The following is a 23,350-nucleotide window of genomic DNA, read 5'->3' as shown; positions in this document are numbered from 1 at the left end:
ATGACAGAAGTCCTTTCAGTCACTTGATGAATGGACTCAGGACCCACCATTCTTTGGGAGGGTACTTTGTTTACCAGCAACGTATTGTGGTCTGGCATTTGCTAATGAAACTATCATTTGACATAACCATCTCACCAACTTCTACAAAGTTTCTAAACTCATTTTGTGGAAGTTTATTGAGAAAGTGATGGCTGGCCAACATCAGACACACAATTTCCTTTAATCTTTAGGATACCTATCATCCAGGCTTCAGGCTTGGATGGCACAGAGTCTTCTTGACTTACAACCTCCTCAGGGAAGGAGAAGTGTTATGGGCTGCTGTTTTCAACATGCTGATGATACTCAGCCCTGTTTCCTATTCCTTTAGCCTAGGCAATGCAGTTTTCCTTTGTCACTGTCTGTTGGAGGAATGAATTCAGATGAAAGCTGTTTAGCTCAAATTCAACTGCGTAAGATGCAGATGATACTTACTGGCAAGAGAAATCATTCTAAGAAAATGGCAGAAGCTGTGACGTCTCCCTCAAATGAGGGATTATGCCCACCAAACATCAAGGTTGTTCACAAATTCAGAGTCTTATTGGACTCACTTAGCCAAAGGACTGCATCCTTTTCTTTTGCACAGAAAATCATTTTTGAGGTCTGCGTACATTTCAGTCACCTACAGGCTATAACAGGCAGTAACATGCTACACTTGGGGCTACATTTGAAGGCTGCTCAGAGGCTTCAGCTGGTGAAGAACAAGCCAGTGAGAGCTTTTCTTGAGTAAAGACTAAATAAGAACTGCAGAATTCAGCCTATCACAATAAATATGAGAGATAACAGTTATGGTGAGAGAGCAATTACTCTAGGCCTAAAGACAAGTGGGAAACCAGATAATAAGTAGGAAGTACTGATATGCTTGCTTTCATAGGAGCACTTAGGTACTGATAGGTAAATTCTTGCCTCATTGCATTTGCCCAACAGCTTTTATGGGTCTGCACAAATTCAACCCAGTGAGGATTTATTGAAAGAATTGCAGGAAGAAAAACTAATCAAACTCACGCGCGGGGGGGGTGTGTGTGTGTGGAGACTACTTACAGCAGCCACAGGGATGAGAATCTCCACAAACAAACCAGCAAGTGCATGTTTTATATCTTTATCTTTTACTTCCAGGAAGTACTGAGCACATTCCTTTACGATCAAGTGTTAAAAAGACAGCAACAACAAACAAAAACAAAAGACAAAAATAAAGACATTTTAAGTTTTAATTTGTTGTATAAGAACATCACCAACTGTCCTACACTGGCAGCTACTTAAAATTAATAATTTTAAAAATAAAAGTTAGCCCATTCCTCAGCAGCATCTGAGACTCATTCATACCATTATCAAAGGTAAGGTTTCAAATTCTATGCCTCTACCCCCAGCAATTTTTTTGAAAACTAAAAACAGTTGCAACCGCAGTTGTCTTTCTATTATGTCTTTTTCCCATAAATAGAATTATAAGGTAAATCTTCCTGCTCAGATTGTTTTAAAATATCTGAAAACATGCGGTAATCTTATGGTCATTACTAGAAAATTTTTAGGCATTAAGAATACTTAACATTTATAAATGTTACTATGTACTATCATAACTTATATACAAAACATAATTTTAGAGAAAATATTTACAGTAAGGGCTTGATCCTGCAAGACTATGAGCATTATAGTCTCAATCCAGCAAGGTATTTAAGCATGTGTGTAAGTCTTTGCAGAATCAGGACCTAAACTGGTAACTGACTGCCAAAAATATTTAGCTTAGTTTGGAAGAAGCTCTAAGTCACTGATTAATATAATGTTTAAAATATATATTAAATAAGATGTCTCAAGAGTAAAAAATACCAAGTTGTTTTTGTACTGGGCAACTTTGTTAGATTAAAATAGTTATTTAATGTTCTTGCAATTATTGTTCTTTGAGACGTGTTGCAGATGTGCATTATACTGTAGGTATGTGAACACTTTGTGCCCTGGTACTGCAGAATTTTTCCCTACTGGTACCCACAGGAGCATACCAGCCCACAGCCGAGTTCCTTGTTTCTCAAGTGAGTGTATAAAGGGCAAAGGTGCCCCACCTATCCTCCAGTTCCTTCACACCGGAACCCAGTGGTAGACTCTCATGCATCAGGGAAGGAGGATGGGTCATGGAATGGACATATGCCTCAAATCCTGAAGAACAAACATTACAAGAAGGTTAAGTAACCATTTTTTCTTCTTCAGGTGCTTGCATATGTCTATTACACTGTAGATGACTCCACGGCCCACGTCCTGAGGTAACAGCTTGGGAATCTCTTCTGAAGAGGGACTTCCTCACCTACATTTGCTTCTTCCCTTGAAGTGGGCAGACAGTGTGTAATGTATGGTGGAAATATAGACCAAGGACCCATTGCTGCTCTACAAATGCCTAGATTGGGGACGTGCACCAGAAACGCAACTGATGTTGAATGTGCTCTGAAGCACACACTGAGACTATCAGGAGATGTTACTCTCTTAGCAGTATAAACCATTGCAATGCAGTTGGTGATCCATTTGGAGGGTGTCTAAGGCTACATCTACACTAGCAACTATAAACAGTTCCATGCACATGGTTGTGCCATAACCCCCTTATTATCCACATCTAAACCTCAGAAGCACTTTTGTCAGACGGCATGAATACAGGGCAAATAAGCTACCTGCTTGAGGGGTGTGAGTAAGTACATGCCTCAGGCTGTGGCACAGCCTCATACCCATGCAAGATTTGCTGTGTGGACAGGGGTAAGGGGCATGTACCACATTTTGAGTTTCAATAGTCCTCTGCACCCAATTACACAATGCACTGAACCCCTTTGTTCCTGTCCCTTACCCAATCCATAAAGATCAGTCTTCCCATTTTCACTACTAGTAGTAAGCTGCACTTGTCACACCAGAACAACTTTCTGCTACACTCTTTTGATCAATATAGGTGAACCTGGATCCTGCTTTGCAAAGAGGTAATCTGGCCTGCCAGGTGCTGGTCAATGTGTGGTTGGAGTACACAGTTTTTAAGACTTCTCCTGGAGTGGCAGGAACATACACCTACACCCAGAAATTTCACTGAGGCTGGAGCAGGAGGGTACTGAGCTCAGTGCCGGGAATGCATCAAGCTCTTGAGGCTTCTGTACAGAAGGACAAAAGACTCCAACAATCTCTCATCGTACATGTCCCTTCTATGATGAATGGGACCAGGTGGTGTCAAGAGCTCCCAGTACACAGCCTAAAGTTGCTCAAAACTCCCTCCTCAACCCCACCTCACTGTCCGATGGGATGTCAATGAGGGCCAGGGCAAAGAGGCAGCAGTGAGCATGGAGGATACCCTGGAAGACCTGGAGGACAAGAAGCATGTTTCTGCACCTCTACCTGGAGAAGCAAGTTGAGGAAGCAACCCTTTTACAAACCGGAGGAGGGCACTGAGCCATGACAGGAACAGGAACCCAAGGCTGGTAAGTTAAAATGGAGACCCATCCTCCCCGCCAATATCCCCTCTTGCACTGTGCTACATTCCTGATTTTAAGCACAGCCCATGCTCTGCTTCAAATCTTAAACAGTCCCTGAGAAAGACAAGGGCATAAGTCAATGATTTTATAGATTTCTGATGAACCACTTGTGACGGTGCCCCCCATAAGGCTCTATGGAAATATGTTTATGAATGTATATATGACATAACTGGAATATGTTTTATGCTACATATGCCATGTAACATATTTATGTAAAGGTTATGATCTACTGAATCTATTCATCCTATTTGTATGCATGTGTCATCATTGTATTCGAAGTTATGAATATTGGCTGTATACTGGTTTGATTTTAAATAACCTTAGTAAGGCATTTGGTCAGCTTCTTTAGAAAGGAATTTGCAAGTTAAGTGTCCAATCAAGAAGCACTTAACGCACAATGGATCTTGGAAGGCTCCAATCCACATAAGAAGTCTACATGAGGACATTCAAGGTAGCATGTGGACAATGGCTGCTGCCTGTAAAAACTGAGTCATGCATGGACATGTGACTTGCCCATGTGACTCCAAAATTCCATCTTGTAGCTGGACTTTGCATAGGAGAGAGGAGGGGGTCTCCACCCACAAGAAAAAGTCTATTTAAACCCTTGAGAGACCCCTCCATTTTGTCTTCAGCTGGCTCAAGAGATAGCCTCTCCACCCCCAAGAATACCTGAAAGAAACTGGAAAACAGGACAGTAACTAAGGGGGTGTGAGTGACTGCTGGACCCAGACTAGAAGGAGACTAGTCTGTAAAAGGAAGCTTACTTGGAATTCCTCTGAGGGTGAGGTTTTATCCGTATTCAGTTTTATTAGACATAGACTTGAGTTTTCTATTTTATTCTGCTTGGTAATTCACTTTGTTCTGTCTGTTACTACTTGGAACCACTTAAATCCCACTTTCTGTATTTAATAAAATCACTTTTTACTTATTAATTAACCCAGAGTATGTATTAATACCTGGGGGTGGGGAGGCAAACAGCTGTGCATACCTCTCTATCAGTGTTGTAGAGGGCGAACAATTTATGAGTTTACCCTGTGTAAGCTTTATACAGGGTAAAACGGATTTATTTGGGATTTGGACCCCACTGGGCATCTGAGTGTTAAAGACAGAAACACTTCTTAAGCTGCTTTCAGTTTAAGCCTACAGCTGTAAGGAGAAGTGGTTCAGACCTGGGTCTGGGTTTGCAGCAGGCTAGTGGGTCTGGCTCAAACCAGGCAGGGCACTGAAGTCCCAAGCTGAGAGGACAGGGAAAGCAGGGGCAGAAGTAGTCTTGGCACATCAATTGGCAGCCCCCAAAGGGGTTTCTGTGATCCAACCCATCACACCACTATTATGCTTTTGGCAGAAGCTATAGAACAGATTATCAATGAACAGTCACTGTGCCCATGTCTGTGCATTTCTTAGCTAGCACACCGGAAGTGATGGGCCCAGGGGAGTTTGGACCAAGGGAAGGGAGGAGACATGTTTAGAAAGTTCCCAGCTGGGGATGGGACAGTTGTAGAAAACTTACAGTAGTTTGTCTAAAGTTATTAACAGCTGGTTTTTGTCCCATTGAAGATTATAGTTTCAGTGTTTCTCCTACCCACACCAATCTTACTGTCCCCTTACAAATGGGAGCCATGCACAACTGTGGGGGATAGAGGGAAAGAGTTGAGGTGGAGTTAGATCCAGAAAGGGAACACTTTGGTTAACTGTGGAAAAGTTGTTGTTGTAACCGTGTCAGTCCCAGGATACTAGAGTGTCAAGGTAGGTGAGATAATATTGTGACATTGTACTCCATATTCTTTATGGAACTATGCTTATGATATGGATATGACATAACTGAGACGTACTTTATGCAAGATGGGTCTTGTAAGATATCATTGGAAAGGTTATAATTTACTGAATATGATTATCCAATTTGTATGCAAATATAATTTTTGTATCTAAAGTTAGGAATATGGACTATGTAACCATTACAACTGGGTGTCTATTGGGAAGACACCCACCAGATGACAGGCCATCGAATTTGATGAGCCATCAGGAGGGCACACCAAACCATGAAGATACTAATCTCTCTCCCTCCTGGGAGGCATCCAGGACATAACTGACATTACTAGGTCAGGTGGTCTTGTCACCTGATACTAAACATTACCTACGACTTCTTGTAACTTTCCACTGGAAGGGAAGGGGAGGTCAAGTTTGGGAAACAAAGGCCTTATGTAAATCCTATTTAAGGATAGGGAGGAAGGCAAATAGGATGACTCCTCTCCATGGCCTGTTTGCCCAAGAAGAAAGACTGCTAAATCCACCTGAAGAGAAGGCAGGGAGGGAGTTCAGACTGAGACAGGGGTCCAGTCTGAAAAGAAATATAACTGGAACTTTGAACCACAGAAACTTTGCAACCTGCCTAAAATAACATTTAGGGTAAGAAAGTACATTTTGTAACCTGTTTCTGAAATATTTTGAGCTTAGCTTGCGTGTTTTGTTTTATTTGTTTAGTAATCTGCTTTGTTCTATTATCTCTTATATTCAGTTAAAATCCACCTTTTGTAGTTAATAAACGTATTTTGTTTATTATTGAACCCAGTTTATGTAATTTCTAACTGAGGGAGGGGGGCAACCCATTACAAATATCTTTTATTGGACCAACTTCTGTTGGTGACAGAGACAAGCTTTCAAGCTTACACAGAGCTCTTCTTCTGGTCTGGGAAACTAAATCAAAGTGTCACTGCTAAATACAGGACTTGAACATGATTATTTAGCATAAATATTTAACACACATTTCAAAGGACCATTCAAGGTAAAGTGGCCTGTTAACACCCCTCCGGTCATATGGGGGGAAGGGGGAAGATGGGGGGGGGGGTTGTTAGTGGGTTATAAATTGCTGTAATAAGCAATATTAGTGTCTCTATTCAGTCCATGATTTTTAGTATCTATGAATTTAAGCTCCCAGGCTCATCTTTTGAAAGCATTGTGCAGGTTTCTTTTGAGGATGAGGACCGATATGTCTGAAGGATCGTCTGTTGAAGAGTCCCTCACTCTAAGCTTTGAGGCAATGGATGCAGACTTCTGCTTGTGCTTCTGGGGCCTGAGCTTCCCTTAGATGACTGAGAGGGCTCCAAAGCTGATCTAAAGATATACCAGAGGCACTCCTCCAGCAGCTTTTTCCTAGTCTTGAAGCTGTGACAGATAGAGCACCTATCTCTGATGTGGCCCTCACCCAAAACAGTTGAGGCAGCAGGAGCAAGGGTCACTAACAGGCAAAGGCTTTTTGCAGCCTGCATAAGATTTGAACCCCAGGAGACTTTGACATATACTCCCCACCCCAGTAGGCTGGATCCAGAGACCTGACAGACTGAAAACAGGACAAAAGAAGGACTAAATCAAAAGAAACAAACTTAAACTTATAACACTAAAAGAAAAGAAAATGAATAGTCAGAACTTTTTGAGTACCACTAGGTAGATCAAATAGTTGTTCACATGGAACACCAATGTGCTGATCATGGATGGTAAGAAGGAACTGGAAGAGGGACAGGGTGTCTCCACCCTTTATACCCTTATTCACAGCACAAGGGGCTCAGCAGTAGGCAAGGCCACTCCTTAAATTTCTGCTAGGGAAAAAGTCTCCAGCACTGATGCACAAGGAGCTCACACACCACACCTACAGTGCAGTGTACATATGCAAGCCATCAAAGAAGACAGAACCTTGCTAACGAAGACACACAGAAGATAAATCTAGTTTCAAAATGACGTCTGCTTTATTTCCAGGTGGTTCACATTTACCTGCATGAACTGAAATGATGCTTCAAAGTCTTCTACAGGATACATTTTTACTCTGAAAAACTTCATCCCCATAATTAAGCTGATGATACTTTGTACTACGTGAGGACTCTGTTCCTTCTGCCGCAGTTCCTTTAATTCAGTGACAAACTTCTTCCTAACAGCCTGAAACCTGGATAATTTACACACATAGCAAACATTGATATTGCTTAGTTCAGTTTAATTTATTTCTATTTTAAACATATTTTTCAAGTAACTTTATCTGACAATGATATTGTAGCTACAGTTAAAGAGACACAGTTAAGGTAGACAGATTTTATTTCTTGTATTTGATGTCTAGATACTGTGGTGATTAGCATATTAGAAAACATATGTAGGCAGAGCAAATAACATTTGAGGGATGTCAGCTTTCTATTTACTCCATCTATATACCTAAAAAATGGCAGCATCTTCTTAAAAATCTTCCTGATGCATAGTTTTGTTGAATAAATGAGCACTTAGCTATTTTAAAATTACAATTACACTCACCGGCCTTTACACAAAAATATCAGAGGCATGTCTCTGTAACTGCATATAGACAGCATTTTTCTCATTTGAGTTGTATCTGTTCCATTCTTTGAAGGAGGAAATACAATGTAATTTACAAAAAGCTGCTCAGAGAGAGAGGATACCTATGCATTTCAATACCTTACAGGTGCAAACATGGAGCAGACAGGCAAACCAGAGAATAAACCCTGAATACACAAGTACATAAAATGTACCTATAATGCAAGATACACTAGGTCTTATTTTTAAATTAAACTCATTAGCTTTGAAAATATTTCTTAAATGTCTAATCTGTAAAATCTTATTAAATGATAGAAATACACAATATGCATCTCATGAAGTTATGAGCCATTAACACTCCCATTTTATTCCAACCCTCATTGGACAGACTTGGAATTGTACTCAAGCTAATGAGAGAGACTAGTAATGAGAGAGAGGAAAGTGCCATACTGAAGGAAGCACTGTGCAATAGAAAGATGTATAATTTATGTTTCAAAGAAAGGACAGCATTTCTTATTTTGTTAGACTATGGGAATGATGCACAACAATATGTCTGCTATGCCAAATGTTTGATTAGTAGCTGACTTCCTTATGTACAACTATGGAAAAGCTTCCAGTTTGCTAACATTATTAATAAATGTGCTGTAAGTAGTAGTCAGGGAGGATAGTTTTACCTTTTGGAGGAAAAAAAAAGAGGGAAAAGGAAGAAGTGAAATATCGAGCTTACTTTGATTGAGCAAGAACCCCTATCACTTCTGCATATAAATCTGCAATAATATGCACATTCCCAGTGTTGGTTCCTGAATACCTATGGGGAGAAGAAAAGAACAAGGATGTGCTTTTAGAAAATATTATTTGAACATATCAACAGTGTGCTCAGCGGTATACAAAACATAAAAGGTGCTCCATGCAATGAGGAATTCCAATCTGAATAGAAAGACCACACTTCACTGGGAACTGTTTCAGACCTACATTCTGTTTTTAAGTTTAAAAATGGATAACATCTGAACTGGTGTAGGTTAATTTTGGTAGGCTTACTGGATGCAATACATTTTAAGGTGGAACTGTATATAGCACTCTACATGGGAAGAGTTTATTTATGTAACCTGACAACGAACTTCTATTTTTCTTGCCCTTATTGTGCAAATTAAGCTGTATATTTTAAGACAAACAAAATAAGCCTTCTATTGCACACAGCTGTCTTTTTTAATCAGTCATGATTTTTAGCTTCAAAAATCAGTATTAACTACATTTTTTGTGTATTATTGCCAAATCTATTAGGTGTGAGGCAATCAGAACAGAAAACCTATGCAGTCAGTCTGAAAACAGCCTGATGATAAAGCACTGTGAATTAAAACAAAAAATATTATGTGCATGAATTAAACTTGACTTACCCTTCCTTGTGTTTAAAGTGCTTAAAAGCCAAATTCAGAACTTCATGTACTAAAGGATCTGGCACTGGATGAACAGGTATCTGAAATATAGATACAATTTCACTTTATTATATCAGTACATAAATACCACTGTGCTACGCCCCTTAGAAATATTCAAGAATAGATTAGGAGGCAGATCCTGAGATGGCGTAACTGTCACAGTTCCACTGACTTCAGTGGAGCTGTGACAATTGAAACCAGGTGAGGTTCTGTGCCTAGATATTCAAGCACTATGACTCCACATCAGTGATGTGTGGCATTCTGTTAAATAATTTGACTACTGAGTTTAAGTAATCAAAAATGGCACTCAGAAATTAAGTGATCACATCATTATGTGCATATCATGAATAGCTATGAGTCTAGATTAACTGTTTCATTTCAGACCTCACTAACTGATGTGGTCTGACCATTCCAGATTTAACCTCAAATGTAGGGTAAAGATATTCATGTCAGGGAAAGGAGGCCAAAGGCATCAGTTTAAAAGCTCATCCATCTGGTTAAGAGCAAAGAGAAAAAGCAAGAACAGAGAAGAGGAGTTTATGCCCAGTTTGTATCACATCAAAGGAGGTGACAAATGTGTAAGGAAATGGTTGAACACTGGCCCCAAATGCATAGCCCACCTTTGCCCAGTGTGTATGTGTTTTTTTTTTTAAACTGTCAAAAATCATGTTTCTGAAGCTTTTTGATGATTAAAGTATTTTATAAGTACTATATATCAGAGTGGCCACGCACACATCAATTTCTTCCTAAGAATAAAGTAGATTTGGTGTAGAGATCAGGTACAAACACATCTAAGTGGGCCAATCTCACAGTGGCTCGTAGTATCACATAAAAGGTGTAGAGGTTTTATATTTTGGATTCAATGGAAGAGCTTTCCTTTTTAGCCTTTCAGCTATGTTTTCATTTTGCCTCCTAAGAGTCAGCACCTAAAAAGAGCCAAATATATTCTTTAAAAGGTCATTTTTGTTCTGGATGTACACCCACTTTTTACTATTTATTTAACTAATCAAATCACATTACACTACTTTAAATGTTTAAACAGGCTAGCTTTGTCAAATAATTAAATTTTCAAAGACTACTAAGAGTAAGTTATATTTATTTCAGAAGTATCCTCCAGCCCCCACACAACCCCCCCAAAAAGAATTTTATGATTCAAGTACAGAGAATGCAATACACCTCTCTGTCCTGGGACTTTCCTCCTGTAAAATTTTCTATTATTATATTTTATACATGAATAAATGTGAAGTTCAAACTAATGCAAATAATATCGAGTGTTAGCATGCAGCCAACTCTCTTCTGCGAAGTAGTAAGTTGATGATTGCTGATATTGATGCTACTGAGAATGGACAAAAATGAAGAATCTGTAACTGGGGTTCTTTGAGATGGACAGTGCATATTCAGAGTTGGGTTGCACCGGCCGGTGGAACCTTCTAATAGCAGTACCCGTTTAAGCGCTCACACTCCCTCCTACCCCTTCTGATAGCATTCCCGAACACTCGGAGGGTGAGGCTATAGAAGGGGGTCAGATGCCCTCTGCTGCCTCAATTCCTTCTACTGCTCCACGGCCTAGAGTCAAGTTCTATTAAGACTCCGTGGAGTATGAATACTGAAGCTCTCTACCCACTTTCCCCTCTTCTTCTGAGTCCTAAAAATCTTGACTTTAAGAAGAATGTTACTTTTTGGGTACTTTGTTGATTTAGCGTACTTACAGCAAATTGAATCCTGAGGAGCCTCTTGCATGGCAGAAAAGCCCTACCTTCCTATGTGTCAAGAACTGCTCGTATGAAGGGAATTCTCTGTGCAGGACAGATGTGGGACTTTTTCATATTGATCAAAAGTCCTAATCTCTCATAGCTTGAGAAAGCTCTTTTGAAATGTGAGTTTGAGGAGCCCCATCATCTAGATAAGGGTAAACAAAAATACCTTGCCTTCTCAAAGGGGCTTCTACAGCAGAAAGGTATTTTGTAAAACTCTAGGGGCAGGAGACAGGCCAGAAGGAAGGTCCTTATACTGGAATGCATTAGCACCATAAAAGCAGAGATATTTGTGGTGATTTGGTCTGATACGGTATCTACACAGGGATAAAAGACCCGCCGCCTGGCTGTGGCTGGCCTGGGTCAGCTGACTTGGGCTCATGGGGCTCGGGTTCTGGGGCTAAAAATCGCTGCGTAGAGAATCTGGCTCTAGCCTGAGCCCAAATGTCTACACAGCGATTTTTTCAGCCCTGGAGCCCAAGCTCTGCAACTCTGAGTCAGCTGACCCAGGCCAGATACAGGTTTTTTATCCTTGTGTAGATATACTCAGAGATACAGAAATAAGCTACCACAATAACTGATGTAAATATGTGAATCTGTGATGAAGAAACTTGTTGATTCCATAACTAACTTTGGATCTGTTAGATGAAATTTATGAAGGAATTTACCCTAATGAGCACTCTTCGCTTTCAGTTTAGGATCCAATGCTGACAGATCTGGAGCCAATGAATCTCCTCAGTGTAACGTCACACCACTAACAGGTGCTTTTTTGTCTTTTGCCATCTTTTTTGGAACACAGATGGACAATCTAATGGCTTTTCTCTCACCACTCGCTTCTTGCCTCAGAGGACAGTGACAAGGGAGTCTCTGGAGCTTTCATTGTTGGCTCAAAGTTTGAGAACAGACTGTGCGGCAGTCATGGAACTCTATCCCAGAGCCAAAAATCAGACCTTCCATCATAGTACTCTTTTTCTTCGAGTTAGCTGTACGAGGTGATGACACCCATCTTTTTAACTTGTGCTTGAATCCCTTAGAGTTATCAATTCCAAGCAGCTTTGCCAGAAAAGCTTCTTGAAGCAAAAGGGCTTGCTGTCTGTTCAGATGCTCCTTACGTGCTCTCTGAGTGAGCATATTGTAGATGGAGCAAGTCAAATAAGAGTGGTCGTCACCAAGACATACCAAGCATCTGACATGGGTGTCCAGTTCCAGGAAGACTACCAGGCAAGATGCACACCTCTTAAAACTGGATTGCTTTGCCTTTGGATCTGCCATTTAGCCAGTAGATGAAACTGATTTTAACAACTATTTAGCTACACTAAAAACAACAACTGACCTAAATAACTAATTATTCTTATCCTAATTATACTAACTATACTAAAAGTAAAAAGCTATCCAGGTCACTAAAAAGTCTTGAGAGAAGGCTCTGGATCCAAGAGATCTGGAGACATCCACATCTGTCTGCTGCTGTAGTTGGAAGGAACAGAGATGGCAGAGGGCAACACATCCCCTTATCCTCAGATGTTTGGGAACACTGAGGGGAAGGATAGGATGGACATGCAAGTACTGTAATGGGCGCTGCTATGAGAACATTCCAACATCTCAGCTGCACCAGCCACCATCAGTTGGAATATGTGGAGAACACTCAAAGAAGAATGATGTTTCCTCATTCTGACTTTTCTTCGCATTAACATAGTCCACTTCAAACAGGATTACCTCAATGTGAAACAGGAACCTTTTCGTACACCCCACAATGCCTACATAGGGGATTTTCAATACAGAACTTTGGTGTGCACTGCTAGTCACATCCCCATAGTCCAAACTGTGCGGCAGAGTAGACATGCCCTCTAAGAGATTTCAATAGAGAAGGTATAAAGAAGGGATGGAGAGCTGAGGAGAGAGCAAGTAGGAGAGGCGGAAAGCTTTGTGCAGCTGAAAGAATTATTGTAACATCACATGTACTCATCCTGTACTGGCCTGAGTCTTATATAAAAAAACTTGAAGTAGATGACTGAAACATTTGGATGTTAACAATTACAAACAAAAGATTAACAGCAAGCACACACCTTGTAGAAGCTAAAGAGCTTACCTGCTTTAGAACTTCTACTAAAACTAAACAAAAAATGAAATCTACAGCTAAGTCCCTCCTTTCAAGTAGATAATCTCTCTCACGCTGTTGCTCATCCCTAAAGGAAGAAATTAAGAACAAATATTATATGTAGGACTTAATTCAGATACATAGTATAAGAGTTACATATTAGTGCTTGGTTGGTTGTTTTAAAGTAAAAATAGTCAAATACATATCCAATACAGTACATGGTTAGGAAAGAATTATAAGTTTGGAGGGCAGCAGGATTTTTTTGGGGGGGGGAGGGGGCGGGGGGGATTGTTTCAGGAGGCCAGAAAATCTTTCTGATTTTTTTCTTACTGCTTCCATGCCTCGTTTCCCCCACCCCTCCCAAAAGGTAGCCAAAAAAAAAAAAAACCCAAAAAACCCAACCCCCACTCTCAAGAGGACATGAACTAGTTAGGAATCACTTCAGAGTGCATCAACACTGCTCCATAAATTAGCCCGAGGAATCATTAAGTTATTACATTAACTTCTCCCCAGGTTAAGGGCAAAATCTGAGAAACTTTAGCCTCTTCTGACCCAGGAAATAAGACCCCAAAATATTAAATGTTTTGTTATCCAAAAAGTACAACTACACTTTTATAGCAATAAACATATGAACCAAATGCTGATTTGCTGAGGGGAAAAAATCCAATGGCACTTACCCCTTAGATTTTGTGCTAGATCGAGGTCTGTATTCATAAGATTCATCTTCAGTTCCATTTTGACGCCTGTACCAGTCAAACAAGGTGCGTAGTAAGGAGGGGAGACAGTGCTCTGCTACTGAGCTCATAGAGCTTATCAACTGGAAAGATAAAAAAGGTATATTGGTTAATGTAAGATTTATAATTTAGTTACTTCAAATCATCCTCTCTTCTAGATTAATACTGTCTGAATAGTTCTATGTTATGTTAGAGTAATTTTTGTACAAAATAATCTTTATGTTCATTCAAGGGAATTTTTGTAATCACAACATTCTAAATCAAACATAATGAAAAACGTATGATAAGGAAACAAGCAAATATTGTAAAGTTAATCTGGAGGTTTGAAATACTCTATATAGGCAACCATGCTAAAATTAACTAGAAGATGCTAGATATTTTAAAATAATGTACCTGAATGCTGTCACAAAGCAAATTCACATTTAAAGCACATGATTATTTCACAATATAAATTATGGAAAAGTGATATTCTTCCCAATGTGTTTATGCACGCACTTCTCTTCACAAGTCTTATGAGGTTGTGTCAGGGGTTTGTGGCTCCAGATAAAGTGGCTACTGGAGTGCTCCTAGATGAGGCATAGTCAGACGAACTAGCTCCAAGCAGACTAAGATCAGAGGCCTGGCACAGTGATCTTTCAGTTGGGAACATTTTAAGTTTAACTTGAGGTTTCCTAGATCTCTGGGTTTATTTGCAAAATGACTTCCAAATAGCACACTCCTCAGTGATGTGCCCCTCATCTAGGCAAATTAAGCACTTACCCTAACCATCATTTAAGAGCATTTCTGTCTCTCATACTGGGCAGTTTTTGCAACCTAGGGATGAGTTCACTTTTGACTGAACCAGTACTGAGAGTACTTCCCCAGTAAATAAACAAGAATAGTTTCTTCAAAAAGAAATAAAAGGAAACACTGTAAAATTCCAACATTAACCTAACTAGCTAGCTAGTACTTAACTGCTAATTACATAAAATTTAGAGGCAGCCACTGAGACGTTCAATTCGTAGCCATGAGCAGTGAGAAGGAACAGAGGGAAAGTTGGAACACACTTGCCCTTTTTGCCCTCAGCTGGAGACACAAGGACACTAAGGGTATATGAGTCATCCCATTGGGTACTGCTGATCATAAGTCTCTAGCTTGAGTGCACAGGACACACGCGTACCAACATATATGTGGAGATGCATTCAAAGAAGAAAGAAGTTTTCCACTGCCACACTTTCTTCCTTTTCCTTTCTGATCACTGGTCAATGCCAGTGATTGGAAAGTTGTTTTTAAAACAGGGGTGGGCAAACTTTTTGGCCCGAGGGCCACATCGGGGTTGCGAAACTGTATGGCGTGCCAGCTAGGGAAGGCTGTGCCTCCCCAAACAGCCTGGCCCCACCCCCTAACTGCCCCTCTCAGAACCTCCGACCCATCCAACCCTCCCCTCCCCACTCCTCCCCCTGGCTCCTTGTCCCCTGGCCTCCCCCTCCTGGCACCCCCCGCCCCTAAGCTCCCCACCGGGACCCCACCCCCTACCCAACCCCCTCCACTCCCTGCCCCCTGACCGCCCCCCAGCTCCCCTACCCAACCTCCTTCGCTGCCGCCCCCTTACCATGCTGCTCAGAGCGGCCGGAGCTCACAGCCCCGCTGTCTGGATGGAGCCAGCCGCGCTGCCTGTGCAGCGGCGTAACTGCGGGGAAGGAGGGGCAGTGGGGTAGGGGCCGGGGCTAGCTCCCCAGCCAGGAGCTCAAGGGCTAGGCAGGACGGTCCTGCAGGCTGGATGTGGCCCGCGGGCCGTAGTTTGCCCACCTCTGCCTTAAGGTGTGCTAGGACATTCACACTTTAAGATTTAGAAAGAAAATAATGCATTAAAGCAATCAAGATGGCAACATAATGTAACATTTTTTAAAAACTAGGCAAAATACTATATTTTTTTATTATTTTTCAAATATTGTGGTTAACGATCTATCCTATAAAACATACTTCACTATTTATAGTTTTTAAACATGATCAATTTTGCAATCCTGTACTTTGTAAAGACAAACTACTCACTCTTCATAATTATCTTTTTGACCCAAGGACAAGAAGTCATCTTTAACAGGAGTAGTTAGACTTTATCAGGAGGAGGAAGAAAGAAGGGGGATAACCTAAGAAAGGAAACTCTAAGACCCCTTCAATTTGCAAGCTACTTTCCCTCTCTCCAGACTGCCTTTTAGTGTTTTTAGCCCCACTCAATATCCTACTTTATTTACTATTCCCCTTCGTCATCTGTTCTATAGCCTCCTTCTATATTCTCTTTCCTCATGCTGAGTTCAGCTTCTCACTCCAACATAGTGCTGTTCTGACTGGAAAAGGTTTAGAAAGGTAGCCTCCATGGTTCTTCTTCCCCCACACTCCTACTCAGAGTCTCCCTTCTCTCTCCACCTGGGCTGTCTACTCTGCTTCCCCTTTGGGTCTCTCCTTACTTTCTTCTCTTCTGCTGCAACAGAGCCAGAGCTCTGACAATGCTGCTGCAGGAGCTGCTGCAATGCTGAAAACCACTCACGTTGCAAAACAGCTCCCTCTGCATATTGGCTTTCAGAGACACTTACTTCTAAATAACATGTTCTCTCCAACTCTGGACATCACATCAAATAGCAGAATCAGAGATGGGGACACAAAAAACACAACCATATGCCATACATTGAGTAGCAAGGCTGTAAATTCAATTATGATCAAATATGTCTGAACATCCATCATTAACTATTGTCTCCTTCTTAATCTTTCAGCTTCCCACCTTGGGTTTGCCTAGGATCGTCTGCACCTCACCTCATGGAATTTTCTTATTTGAGGACACCTGCATGAAACTTCCTAAACAAAAGTAATCTCAACAAAAACAAGATTAAAAATAGGAAATAGAATTAAAACAACAGAAATGGTTTGCTTAACATATCTCAAGTGAAAACAGACCAGGTACTTTTACCTTAGTTACCGAAGAAAAAAAGAAAAGTGATTGGTTTACATCCCCTGAAAGCAATCCCATCTCAGACTATTCTAGTCCACTTGTCAGTACTGCAGTGATGTCTTAATACCAACTCATTTTCTGTGTCCCCTGTCAAGTTGCTTATTAAATCCTAGTTTTCTGAAGTCAAAGAGATTCAAAAACTGTTCATGAAACAGTATCATTCTCCACCTTCTAGGCAATGGTCCTTGAGAAAATAAAACCCTTTAATGATTACATTTTAGAGTAGGTAACAAAAATCGGACTTATTATCTCTGGTAATTATTTAACATAAACCAGTACACTAACATTCTAAGTTAATCATCTGAACAGTAGAACTGTGATCCTCTGCTTGAATGGAACACCTTAATTCCATAAAACCTGAAAAAACAAAAACAGACAATGCAGTATCTTAAATGAAAGTGTTTCCTACCTGATCAAATTGAAGATCTTCACCTCTTTGAAGAGATCTTGACAAGAGCTTTTCCTAGAAACAGAATAAAAATCATTAGAGAGTATGAAGCATGCAGTTAGCTAAAAGCAAAGCATTGCAACAAGCAAAACAAGCAAATGTGATATAACACAGGTGTAAAAAGCAGGAATCAACATACTTTATGAAAATGTAAAGAGGCATAGATCAGTCTCAACTCCAGCTATATTTTCCAGCTGGAAAAAATTTTTAAGATGTGAACTGAATACAGAAAAGATCAGAGATGAACAAGCTAGTTTGGTGGCTTAGTTGTCGCACTATACGCTGTCAATCACAAAACCTGGAATTTCTGAATTCCAGAAGCTGTCTAGGTCTCATTCCTCAGCAGGGGCTTAAAAAGATCATCATGCTGCTCCACCTGGATAGCTGGTGATGAGTGACAAACTGACTTCTTACGGAAATCCTATCCGGCCCTCCTACACACAGCATATTCATGATCATGGGAGACAGATATAGGGAGAAAGGAAGTTGTAAGAGGGGAAACAATAAGGCCTTCATGAAAGTAGAACCTCAATCCAATCCCCATCTATTTTTTTGCCCCTCACTTTCCCTACTGTAAAGGAGAGAGAAAGTGATGTATAATTACATTAAGATACCAGTTATAAGTACACTTACATTTGAGATAGCCATGTAGAGGAAAAATATCAGACAAAAGTTACAAGTTTGTATCAGTACCTCATGACTATTAATCATTATAAAATATACTGGGTTGAGCAAATATATTCATGATAAAATGATGAAATAAATATTAAAATATTAAAAGAAAAAATGTTCAGAAACTTGAACAAAAGTACCCACTTAATATACTTCCGAGTATTACACTATTGTGTTTGATTTATGATCTTCAAGATTACCCAAACTCATTTTATCAAAAATACAATTTTAAGGCTCTTCCCATGAGGCCAAGCCAAGAAAGAAACAGACACAAATTCCTTAGTCCCACATTATTCTGTGGGCCATGATCTACTAGTTAATTCGGGCTGCCAACCATCTAATCACAAAAACCCAAACACCCTTGCCCGCCCCTACTTCACCCCTGCCCCGCTCATTCCATCCCCCTTCCCTCCATTGCTCACTCTCACCCACCCTCATTCACTTCCACCGGGCTGGGGCATGGGGTTGGGGTGTGGAAGAGGGTGCGAGCTCTGGGCTACAAGGTGGGACTGACGGGTTTGGAGTGTGGGAAGGGGCTCCGGGCTGAGCCTGGGGCAGGCAGTTGGGGTGCAGGAAGAGGTTTGGGGTGCAGGCTCTGGGAGGAAGTTTGTGTGTGGTAGAGGGCTCAGGGCTGGGGCAGAGGGTTGGGGTGCCAGAAGGGATGAGGGATGTGCAGGCTTACCTCAGGCGGCTCCCAGAAGCGGCCGGCATGTCTGGCTCCTAGGCTTAGGAGCAGCCAGGCAGCGATGTGTGCTGCCCCTGCCTGCAGGCACTGCCCCTGCAGCTCCCATTGGCCATAGTTCCCAGCCAAGGAACTCGGGGGGGGGTGGGGGATGGGGGGGGCAGCACGCTTGGAGCAAGGCAGCTGTGCCTTGGAGCCACAGGGATGTGCCAATTGCTTCCGGGAGCCATGCGGAGCCAGGGCAGGTAGGGAAACTGCCTTAGCCCCACTACACCGCTGAGTGGACTTTTAGCGGCCTATTAAAATCTCCCAGATTGGTTTCAGTAGCCACCAGGAGATCTAGAAGACTCCCAGCCAATCCGGGAGGGTTGGCAACCCTATAGTTAATACTCTAAACCAAAGCAAGGTTCCACAGTAATGGACATAAGTGGGAGGTAAGAGTCATAAATAAAGTGTGTTGACAAATTTTCAGTAATTAGAGAGGAACTTTAAGGTTAATTCGCTTTTTATTTTTAAATAAACAGAATCAGCAAGTAGGTCACTGATTTTTATGAACAATTTAAACTTCAACGACTTAAAGGTTATTATACTCTGTATATTATATATATATTATATATATATATATATATATATATATATATATATATATATATATATTATACTCTGTAGCATGGGGCACGGGTCACTTGCTGGAGGATTCTCTGCTCCTTGAGGTCTTTAAACTACAATTTGAGGACTTCAATAGCACAGATATAGGTGTGAGGTTTTTTTTGTAGGAGTGGTGGGTGAAATTCTGTGGCCTGCGTTGTGCAGGAGGTCAGACTAGATGATCATAATGGTCCCTTCTGACCTAAATATCTATGAATCTATGAATCTATTTAACAAAAAAGAAAATGTTCTTGAAAAAATATTTTTATAGTTCAGTTAGTAGTCTTTCCGCCTTAGCTAAAGATTTGAGATCTGAAAAAATGAAAACAAATCAGACTAAACCACACCACACCCTTCAGAAATGGTAAGTGACTAATTGCACAGGTCAACAGAAAGGTAACACTGGTAGCCTGATGGAAAATGGATTACAGCTACACTAATTACATGTAAGAATGCATAACTTAAAACAAAAAAGAGAGAGAGAGAGAGAGAAAACATTTAATCAAGAAAAATACAACCTCCAAATTTTACTGGCAGAGAATAATAAGAAAACAAATCCCAACCACTTCTTATATGGTAATTCCTAGAAAAAATAAAATGCACGTATGCCATTCTAGCATGTGCGCACAGCTCTATTTGTACAAGACAACACTGAATATTTTAAAATTATCTCTGCAGTGATCAATCTGGATTAAAAAACTAGGATGTGGAATCACGAGGCTCAATGCATGGGTATATGGAAAATAAACCCTACCCTGTCAAACTAACTGGATTTTTTTTTGATGAGATTACAGATTTTGTTGATAAAGGAAATAGTGTTGATGTAATATATTTAGACTTCTGTAAGGTTTTGACTTGGTACTACATGAGATTTCGATTAAAAAAATATTAGACATAAAATTAACACAGCACAAATTAAGTGGACAAAATATTAACTAACTGACAGATCTCAAAATGTAAGTGTAAACGGGAAATTATCATTGAGCAGATATATTTCCTGTGGGGTCCTATAGGGAGCGGTTCTTGGCCCTATACTATTTAACATTTTTATTAATGACCCAGAAGAAAACATAAAATCATCACTGATAAAGCTTAAAAATGTCACAAAAATTGGGTTGGTGGTAAATAATTAAGAGGACAGGTCACCTATACAGAGCGATCTGGATTGCTTGGTGAGTAGGATGCAAGCAAACAATGTGCGTTTTAATAAGGCTGAATGTAAATGTATACATCTAGGAACAAAGAATGTAGGCCAGATTGACAGGATAGGGAACTCTATCCTGGAAAGCAATGACTGAAAAAGACTTGAGGGCCATGGTGGGTAATCAGCTGAATATGTGCTCCTACTGTGAAGCTGTGGCCATAACAGCTAATGTGATCCTCAGATGCGAAAAGAGGGAAATCCCGAATAGGAATAGAGAGATTATTTTACCTTGTGTATTTGGCAGTGATGTGAATGCTGCTGGAATACTGTGTCCAGTTCTAGTGTCCACAATTCAAGAAGGACGTTGGTAAATTAGAGAGGGTTTAGAAAAGAGCATTGACAATGACTAAAGGATTAGAAAACATCCCTTATAGTGAAAGACTCAAAGAGCTCAATCTATTTAGTTTAACAAAGAGAAGATGAAGGGGTGACAATCACAGTTGATAAAAACCTACACGGGGAACAAATATTTGATAAATGGGCTCTTCCGTCTAGCAGAGAAAGGTATAACACAATCCAATAGCTGGAATATGAACCTAGACAAATTCAGAGTGGAAATAAGGTATACATTTTTAAGAGTGAAAGTAATTAACTATTGGAACAATTTACCAAGGGTTTTCGTGAATTCTCCATCACTGACAATTTTGACACTTTTCTTGCAATAGCCTTAGTGCAAAGACCATGTTGATAGTTGATGTACTGGCATGGAAGCTGCACTGACTCTGGATATACACGTTCAGCAAGAATTTGCAGTCTATTGAGAATAACCCATGCAAATGCCTTGCCAGCAACACAAAAAAAGAGATTCCTCTGTAGTTGTTGCAATCTCTCATCTCCTTTGTTTGTATACAGTTATGATGTTGCAACCTTCGTGTCTTTTGGTGTCTCTCCTTCCCTTTAGCAGGCAAGCAAGACATTGTGCAGATGTTTAAGTACAACCTGTCCTCCTCATTTCAGTACTTCAGCCGTTAAGAGAACTTCTTTCTGCCGATGATGCAGTATTTTTCGCACACAGCGACAAGGAGCTCCAGCAACTTTGCAATAGCTTTGCACTAGCCTGTGATGAATCTGGAGTAACCATCAGTCTAAAGACAACAGTGATTTTGATACTAGATGTTTTGATGGCACCAGAAGTTTCAATAGTTAGCACCATGCTAGAAGTTGTGCATAAATTCTGCTATCTGGAATCAACTGTATCGGAAAACAGCAGCAGGAACTATGAACATAGATACCAGAGGAGTAATTCGGATCCAAAGACAGTAGGGGGTGATGATGGACAGTTAGCTCGCAGGCAAGCAGCCTGAGCAGGCAAGTTCAGCCTCTTCCCCTCTCCTTTTCCAAACATGCCATCAGTGCCCTATTACATACCGTTTATACCACACATTTACATCCACTAAACCAGCGGTCGGCAACCTGCAGCACATGTGACAAAGGTGGCACGCGAGCTGATTTTTACTGGCACGCTGCTGCCAGCCGGGATCCTGGCCACCACCCCTGCTCAGCTTGCTGCCGGTCTGGGTGAACGGAACCCCAGACCAGCGGCAGGCTGACCGGTGTAGTGTATTAAATTTCTCCCCGTAGGAATGTGCTACTTGTGGAGCACCAGGACTGGCAGCCGTAAGTAGTACACCATAAGTAGCACATTCCTAAGGGGAGAAATTTAATACACTACACCGGTGTAGGGAAGGCTGTGCCTCCCCAAACAGCCGGCCCACTTCCCGCCCCCTGACTGCCCCCCCTCATAACCCCTGATTCATCCAACCCCACCCACCCCCGGCTCCTTGTCCCCTGACCACCCCCTCCCGGGACCCCCTGCCCCCTGACTGCTCCCCTCAGAACCCTCCACCCATCCAACCCCCCCTGCTCCTTGTTTCCCGATCGCCTCCTCTTGGAAACCCCCACCCCTATCCGCACCCCCCCCCGACCCTACCCAAGCCCCATTGCTCCCTGATGGCTCCGACCCCTATCAGGCCCCCCGGGACTCCCATGCCTATCCAACCACTCCTGTTCCCCGTTCCCTTACCATGCTGCTCAGAGCATCAGGACTGGCAGCCGTAAGTAGTACACCGTAAGTAGCACATTCCTAGGGGAAGCAATTTAATACACTACACCCGTCCATGCTCAGCCCACTGATGGTCTGGAATTCTCAAAATATGTTCTCTCACCCCTTATCAAAAATTACACTACAATTAGATTAAAAACTTGAAAACTTAAAAACTCTGTATATTACAATGATTGTTAAAAAATGTATAATGTTAATAAATACATAGGTTTGATTAAACAAAGTAGTTGTACTTATGTGCCTGTGCTTAATTTGTGTTTTCGATGATTTACCTTCTACAAAAATCTCACGTCTCGCACCCCCAGAAAGGGCATCTCGCACCCCCAGGGGGTGCGTGCAACCCCAGGTTAGGAACCACTGCACTAAACTGATAAGATCTGCATTTTAATTTAATTTTAAATGAAGCTTCTTAAACATTTTAAAAACCTTGTTTACTTTACATACAACAATAGTTTAGTTACATAACATAGACTTACAGAGAGAGAGACCTTCTAAAAATGTTAAAATGTATTACTGGCATGCAAAACCCTAAATTGGAGTGAATAAATGAAGACTCGGCACACCACTTCTGAAAGGTTGCCGACCCCTGCACTAAACAATACTAGGATAATGTAAAACAAAATTATATGCAACAACGTATTTATGTCCTCCTTGCATGCCAGGGGCTGTATGTTCCCCCTTGCATCCTCCCCATTCCAGGGACTCAATATCCCCTTGTCCATACTAGCCCTCCCACCCCAGGACCTACTGCCCTCTCTTCCACCTAATGCTAGAAGTCCTACATCTCTTCAAACCCCCTTCAA

General features: G+C 41.1%; 1 protein-coding gene across 11 annotated transcripts in view; it reads right to left on the bottom strand.

Moving 5' to 3' along the window:
• The window catches only part of FRYL (FRY like transcription coactivator), a 427,650-nt gene that overhangs the window by 200,654 nt on the left and 203,646 nt on the right, over positions 1-23,350 (bottom strand). For 10 of the 11 annotated variants that reach the window (XM_077815668.1, XM_077815661.1, XM_077815665.1 and 7 more), the window contains 7 exons: positions 17,241-17,294; positions 13,792-13,931; positions 13,106-13,202; positions 9,227-9,306; positions 8,560-8,640; positions 7,290-7,458; positions 1,078-1,170 (listed from right to left, as the gene is read on the bottom strand). In XM_077815668.1, coding sequence (XP_077671794.1) covers positions 1,078-1,170; positions 7,290-7,458; positions 8,560-8,640; positions 9,227-9,306; positions 13,106-13,202; positions 13,792-13,931; positions 17,241-17,294 — 714 coding nt within the window. Of the gene's footprint in view, positions 1-1,077; positions 1,171-7,289; positions 7,459-8,559; positions 8,641-9,226; positions 9,307-13,105; positions 13,203-13,791; positions 13,932-16,603; positions 16,718-17,240; positions 17,295-23,350 lie in introns of those variants that run through there. The other variant, XM_077815669.1, reaches the window with a different exon arrangement.

This window comes from Eretmochelys imbricata, chromosome 4 (assembly GCF_965152235.1).
Source record: "Eretmochelys imbricata isolate rEreImb1 chromosome 4, rEreImb1.hap1, whole genome shotgun sequence".
NCBI classification, from domain to species: Eukaryota; Metazoa; Chordata; order Testudines; family Cheloniidae; genus Eretmochelys; species Eretmochelys imbricata.
Note: the sequence above shows the minus strand (reverse complement) of the source record. Positions and strands in the feature narration are given on the sequence as shown.